General features: G+C 40.1%; 1 protein-coding gene across 2 annotated transcripts in view; it reads right to left on the bottom strand.

Moving 5' to 3' along the window:
- Positions 1 to 4,721: 4,721 nt before the first annotated feature.
- The window catches only part of SYNE1 (spectrin repeat containing nuclear envelope protein 1), a 288,306-nt gene continuing 285,355 nt past the window's right edge, over positions 4,722 to 7,672 (bottom strand). The window contains exon 145 of one of the 2 annotated variants that reach the window (XM_066179079.1): positions 4,722 to 6,639. In XM_066179079.1, the coding sequence (XP_066035176.1) occupies positions 6,399 to 6,639 (241 nt within the window). In that variant the 3' untranslated portion in view covers positions 4,722 to 6,398. The remainder of the gene's footprint in view (positions 6,640 to 7,672) is intronic. The other variant, XM_066179080.1, reaches the window with a different exon arrangement.

Here is a 7,672-nt window from a genome sequence, read left to right as displayed (position 1 = left end):
ATAGCACTCATCAGAGTGCTCACACAGAAAGAATGCCCAAGGAAGGGCGCTGTGTACATGTTTTTTTTTTTGCCCAGCCAGGCTCCAATTACTACCATTCACCACGGTGTCCTGCAGACACAGAGGCTCAAGTGTAAAAATGGTCATGAAGTCTTCAGGAAAATTGACCATCAAAATAATAACATTTGGCACTTACCTCAGCAGGAACAAGGCTAACTAGCTCTCATGTCCCTTTAAGAACTCTGTGCTGCAGTAGTTAGGTGTCATTCTGGTAATGTCTTCATTTCTGCAGGCATACTGGTGATACGAAATTTATCTCCTGCTGTCTTCCATTCCTACACATCTGTGTACAACTTCAGAATGTTACCATTTTAAACAGACGAAAAATGTGCTTGAGGAAAGGATGTGCTTTCAGGCATTTTTTAGCCAAATTTTGCAATACTTTTGGGAATAAGGTATTCAGCTTCTCTACAGATAAAGACTGAATGCCACTGTCTAGGATAAAAAGGAATCTGACAAGAAGCAAATCCTTCTATTTTTCACTCACCTCTTCAGAACTTATGCCATCTATGATGAACAAGTATGTTATACTCTAGAGATGAGCAAAAAGTGCTGTCCATTTTGTTGTAAGAATCAGGGCACATAAAAACTTGAAAGTGTGAAAGCAGGAAAGATTGAATTCTGCCAGTCTGCCCTTACAGGATTAATTTTTGCTTACATTAAATCTGAAAATAAGAGAAGAAACTACAGCTCAAAAATGTCTTCTTTGTTTCTATATCTATCTATCTATCTATCTATCTATCCATCTATCATCTGTCTATCTCAACCAAAATGCTACAGCATCATGCTTTATTCCAGTACTTTTTTCTCTCCTGCCCCCATAGTCTGCATACCTGCCTGCAGCGTGCTTCAAGTTTAGCAAAGGAGTCAAGATCGCAACTGTATGTTTTAACCTGCAGCTCTATGGCCAGGAGAACTTCCTAGACTATTTGTGAATTGTTTATAAAACAAATACTACAGCCATTAATGTCCCACTTCTTGGATAGCCTTGCGAGCACTTACACCCTTTCTAAAAACAAAGGAACGGAAAACCCCACAAATACAACATTCTAAATAGCAGTCTCCCAGGAATAACAACATGCCAGAAAACAAAAAAAGCCTGACCTGAGTAACCTGTGTGCAAACTACATCCACATCTGCATGATCCCTGACCAGAAGAGCTCTCTAGTGCACCTCTCCCCCCTCACCACGGACACCTTTGATACAAGAAATGAACAATACTTTCCTAAAGCGTCCTGTCTTTCTGAAGTTAAATGTGCCAGTGTTACTTGGACATCAGTGGGATCAAATCCATTTGCTATGTCTCATATCCTTAAATAGATTTACTTGAACAAAGCAGTTTTGACCAATTCATTTCTGGAATGATATATAAGGTGGGACGAAACAATAGATGTTTCAGTTTTCAGTTCCTGTCCGCTTTTAGAGCAGTCATTTAACAAAATGCAGATTTCTGTCACTTAACCAGGCCTTACTCTCTGACAAATCTTCAGTGCTTCAGCTAGCAGTTATTCATTTCCTTTTATCTTGTTTCACAGATCTTTATCTACTCCTTTCTGGGAAGACAAATTAATTCTTGAAATAATTCCTATTTATTGGGGAATATTATTAGAACATTCTAGTGTTCTTAATATAATTACCACAGCACAACTTCTCCCAAATACAGGTTTCACGCCTATGTCCCTCTGGGTCTAATTACAGCCAAACAGGGCAACAACAATAGAATTCAGCTGGCTGTAGTGCATTTCCCAACATGCTGCCAAGGTTAAAACTCAGCCAGTACCCAGACAAGTTCCCTTATGTGGGGAACTCTGTGCCTATAAATACACACAACCCAAAAGACCCCTCCCTGCATTCTCCTTTTCCCCCTCAATTTAGACAAATAATGCTTTAGATGAATTCTGCTTTTGACTGCTGCCAAACCAGTCAGCTTAAATCAAAACTCACTGTTCTGCCTTCTTCCTTTCCATAATCCATTGCTTTAAACACCCAATAAAATATGGTAAGTGCCAGAAGGAGAACAGATCAATGGTTTCTATTGTTTTAGAATCTACATTTCTTCTTGACTTGCTCTTATTTCTTGGAATCCTCCTACAGTTGCTAAGTCTTGATAGCATCTGTAGTTTAAAGGCTGTGAGCAACCAGTTTCTGTTATGCCTTTGAACACACAGACACACATCCACTCAGATGCACATGATGATGATGAGCACGTTGAGAGATGCTATCAGTTGTAAACAGATCTCTCAACCACAAATAACACAAGACCGAGGGCAAGGGATGACTGCTCATAAGCAAGTCCAGCATCTTTGTTCTTGTTCAATAGCCAGATGCAGAAAAACGTTCTAAGGAGGGAGCGAGCAATACTGCAGGTGTTCACAAAGCTGGAAGGGTGGCAAACCAGTGGTGAGGAACTATTGATCTGTTGCAGAAAGAAGCTGTTATCGCTGCTGGAGCAGGGTGGGGAATAGGTAATGGGTATCATCATGCTCACAGCTATGAGGAATAAGGGCACACTACTTCTGTCGAGATCATTTGTACTCCTAACACTGTCAGATGTCTCTAAATATCACTCTGCAGCCTGCCCTCAGATTTTGCAAAGCATGGTCCACAAATGAAGCTCCACAAAGAGATGCAGGGAGCCCAGGGTAAATTTTGCTCATTATTTTTCACTATTATCAATATAGGCATAATGACACAGTGCCTTGGTACTACAGTCTGAAGCCACTGAGCAACCAGTTACCTTTAAACACTCATTAGCTCTGAGGTGACTACAAGCCCATAAGCAAAGTTCAGAGTTGCAAGGTATGTCAAGCTGGGGGGATGGTAACACCTCTACAGAAGCTACTGCATTTATCTACAGTAGAAAATGGGGAAAAATACAACATAATTATGACCTGAGCTTCCCAAGAGGCAGAGGCACTTTCTCTATGCTTGAACACATGATTTCAATGCAGCTCTTGAGTTCATAAGCTCCTCCACTGCCTTTCCTCATGTCATGCAGCCAAGCCTCAAGGTGCATCACCAGAAATCAACCCTTGTGTTTGCAGAGCCCAAGTAGGTGACATTTTAAAAAGAGTAGAGGTGTTGGGTTGCAGGCTTATCACAGAGACAGGGCATCTCAGACTTTAACTTGTGCACTTCTTAAAGAGTTTTAGCATCCCATTATGAGGATGAGAAAGATGCCCAGGCTGCCAAGCTGGCTAGTGCCACTGGCTGCAATACTTGACAGCTTTCTGGGTGTGCTTTTTCCCCCCCGCTACAGTTGACCCATTTAACCTGGTTCATGCTGTGGTGATAAATGCATGTTTTGATACCTCATGGGGACTTGCAACTCAGGGTAGACCTCTGAGTCACTGGTGCCCTTAGGATGGAACTTAAGAGCCTGCCCACTTATTTAGATTTTGCGGTCTTTGTGTCAGTTTTTAGGATCAAGATCCAGTTTGGCAAAATGACATGTGAAGTTATAATGGAATTGGTTCATGGCTAGAATTCTTTTTGTAGGAGTATATTGCTCAAACTATTTTAACTGGTCTGATGCTGGTTTTGAGTTGAGATTTAAAGTACCAAAAGCACTAACTCCAAAGTGGCACTCAAACGACCCTCTAACCTAGTGACGCAAATTGTCTGTGACTCCCTTGACACATCAGCTTACAGACTGACACTCCTGTCCTCAAAGAAATGAGAAATTTAAGATTTACAAACAGGCATTTTTCCTGTCTATGACATTTTTCTAATGGGTCTCTGTCACCATCTGTGACTGCCTTATTCACAGGCATTGTAGAGAGTTTGCTGTTCACTGGGAGGACTGCTTTGTGTGAGCAGATCCTTTGGCGTCAAAGAAAGTTCTCTACATCAGCTGTCAGCACACTGATAGCAAGATCTATGGCTACAGATCAGAGCTTCAAGGTACGAACACAAGAAACTTTACTTTGAAACAGCTGAAGGAAGCAAAGCATAGCAGGGACACTGTCAGCCAGGCAGAGGAGAGACTGTGCACGTGTGTCCTGCAGGTAATCATCAGCCAAAAATGCACTGAATTTGACAGGGCTACTGACACTTGATGATGTGATCTTCCACATTCTTTACTTCTCAGAAAATAGGAGACAGCGAGGTTGAGGTTCTATGACTCCCTAAATTAGTAAAGACTTTTTCCTTTTACAGTATTTTTTTTTTAAGAAAACAAAAATATCTTTCAAACAAAAAATTAACCAGCAGGCCCAGAGACTGGCTGATGAAAGGATGTCTAAAGCATGCACAGACCTAGAATAACAGATCCAGCAAACTACTGAATTATTCATGTAGGTGCACTGATTACCATTTAAATTATGTCACCAAAGAGAACAATATCAGAAAGGAGAGGAGGGGTCAATATTATGTAATATTTCAGGCCTTTTGCAAGTAACAGCTCTTCCTTGTAGCCCAAATGCATGTTCCTTATCTTTGTCTACTAAGAATGAGTGATTATGAATACTAATCTAGCCTGGCATAACTCCTGAAGAGCAATGAAGGAAACCTAGCCTTGAAAAGAACACACTTGTGTCAGTCCAGACTTGTGTCTCAGACACTGAAAATATTTTGTGAACATACAAAATCCTTTTCATAAAAATGTTAATGTTACACTTATCTAAAAAGGAAGCTTTATTTTGGCTTTTCCAAATGCTGGAGTTCAGCTTGTGGTTCCCTACCCCTGACCAGCCTCTCTTCATAACAGCTCAAAAGATGACATGCCAAAAATTAACTCTATATAACAGCAACTAATGCACTTGTAGTTTTTTCTGGCCTTTTTATTTCTGTCATGCAAGCCAATATATCCTAAGCAAAAACATTTAACTCAGAAAAAAACTTCACATTGTGTGTGTCATGGTTTCAAACCCCCCAAACTTATTAAAGATCAGTAACTTAGAACCATGCTCTGTATTTTTTTTTTCATAATTGACAAAAATCCTGTTCTTTCAAAGTCGAGTTCTGACTGATGAGCTGGGCAGAGTGCGACTGAGTAGACTGCAAGTTTTTGCAATAGTTCTGGAAAGTTAATGAGTTTTCAATTTGTTCTCTTTTTCTGCTATTTACGCTTATGTTTTGGGCCTACTCCACTAAAATAATAATGGGTAAAACATAAATATCTACCTTGATATTGAGTTGTTATGGTGAATATTAGGAAGTTTCCAGTATACCCACAGGAAAAAGTCTTCTTTGGTGTGGATTGGTAGAACCCCAGTTGTCAAAGGTTGCCCATGAAAGCGTACACAGAAACACAGATGGAAAAAACCCTCACACAGGTGAGAGGGAACTTCAAAAAACAGCTTGAAAAAAGAAAAACCTGAAGTGATGAATTATTAATCCAAAACATGTACTGCTTTCAATATTAGCACAACTTCTAATGTGATACTTTCCTGTGTATTCTGCCGGTGTCATTTTCCAGATCTTGTCATTCAAACATATACCTAATGCCATTAATTTGTTACAGAACTTTTTAATTCTTTTTTTTTGAAGTGCAGCATATGGATGTCTTCTATTTTTTTTATACCATACATATCTCATTTTAAACTTAGAGGTTTCCATAGTTGTCATTAAAAAGCACGTAGACAAAATATTTTATGGTATCTATAATAAATGCAAAGAAATCAATACAAACAAAACTTGGCTTAGCAAACTGTACATACATAAATATGTTCTTTGTTTTTCAACTTGACATTCAACATTTTTTCCTCATAAAAACTTCTGCAATCTTATTTATTACATCCATTTTTTTTAAACCTTAAAAAAGTGCTTCTCAGATTTACATCTTGTGCATCCAAAGCAAAAGTTAGAACACCATGCCTGAAACAGAAACCACAGGGAATAATACATTGCCATACAAGATTCTTTAAAACTGTATGTTACAAATGCTCTAAAATTCCTTAAGCATTGATTATTTTGTATACTGTAGATAGTGAGAGGGTATTTAACAAAGACTGGCTAATGGGTCGTTTAGAGCAGCACACAGGAAAGGATCTACAGTATCGAGTCCTTGGCTATGCATAGAACAGGGCAATGACCTGGATATAAAGTGGCTAAAAGATCCCAAAAGCTGTACAGAAGAGGCTTCCCTCACATACATTGCATCCTCCTTAGTACCCAGGATGTGTGTGTTGAAATGATGCTACTCAGGTAATACCTTGTGCAGTCTGATATTGATAGACTGATGCGCTTTGAGTGGAGTGCCAGCAGAGAAAGATACGGGCACAGTGGTGACAACAGCAGACAGGTAAAGCTGCCACGCTGCACCCTGCCACCCTTTAAAACCATCTTTCTCCCAGCCAGCACTCCAGCAAAGTCCCCCGCTGTCTCACAGGTCTCCTTCACAATGGAGGAGGACCATTCATGTATTTTAGCATGGGGTGGAAAGAGCGGGCAAAATTGTTTGCCATAGCACAGCTGTAATCCTCCTCAGTCATTGGCACCAGGCATGCCAGCCCGATCAGGAGCAGCAGCAGGAGCTGAAGTGGCAGAGCAGCTCTGAGGACTCTGAGGAAGAAGGATGGGCACCGCCACGCTGGCCCAGCCTCAGAAAGGGAGGAACCTGAGCCACTTCTTGTGGACCTGGGAAAAGAAGATGGGCAGTTGAATACACTAAAACATTACTGCAGCAGAGGTTGCCCTTGGGCACTCAACCTCCCCTGAAGGCCGATTTACAATTTGCACAGACTTTGACTGACAACTGCAGTAGTATTTTTCAGTGAACATGCTATTTCCCTAACACTTTTAAGAGACCCCAGATTTCTAGACTGGGTAGGAAAACACCAAATGATCACAACAGAACTTTGTGATCCCACAGCCCCTTTATCATTTATGGGAAAGACTCTCCACTTAAAGCACTATGCTTTAAGAAGGGGAAAATAAAAGGTGGGCCATACCTGCCATATTTGTTCAATGCATGCTGTCTGAAAAGGTGGGCCTTCTTATTTAAATTGGCCTGTTGCATTTGATTTGCCGAAGTTTCTACATTTGTTTATGTATAAGGTATCCATGAAGGTATAATGAAGAGATCCTCAGTTACATCATTTTCTGTCAATTTCACCAATATACAGCTAATGGGACTTGTTTTCTACAAAGCACATTGTGTTTTGAATCTTGCACAGGATCAGCAGTTAAAACCTACCTGCTCAACTGACTTGACACCATAACCTTCCAAGTGATTTTCTCCCTTATGGTGACGAATCTGACTTGAAATGGCACAAACCTATCGTGTCTATGAGGCAGGAGTGATCTAACACAATATTTCCAAAGGGACACTTCAAAAATCCATTCTATTACTTTAAGGAAAGATAAAGACATAAATTTCACATTTTTCTTTTTGACTGAAACTTTTAAAGAGCTGAAAAGAGTGATTAGGAAAGATTAAATCTGATGGTCTCAGTGTGCTAATCAAATGGAATGGGAAAATATGTATTTTCATGTATTTCAGCACAAGCCAAAAACAGAAGAACTCAGAGCCTTCAAGAAACTTGCTTCAAGACCTCTGCTATTAGGACATTAGGTCCTAATGAATTTTGTCTCAGATGTGTTGCTACAATAATTTGCACAGTTGCTGTGATCATGAGGCCTCAGAAAATCTATGGTTTCCCAGAGTTTA

This window comes from Chamaea fasciata, unplaced genomic scaffold, assembly GCF_029207755.1.
Source record: "Chamaea fasciata isolate MVZ Bird 193981 ecotype frontalis unplaced genomic scaffold, bChaFas1.0.hap1 SCAF_3, whole genome shotgun sequence".
Taxonomy (NCBI): Eukaryota; Metazoa; Chordata; class Aves; order Passeriformes; family Sylviidae; genus Chamaea; species Chamaea fasciata.
This window is presented reverse-complemented; position numbering and strand designations above follow the sequence as displayed.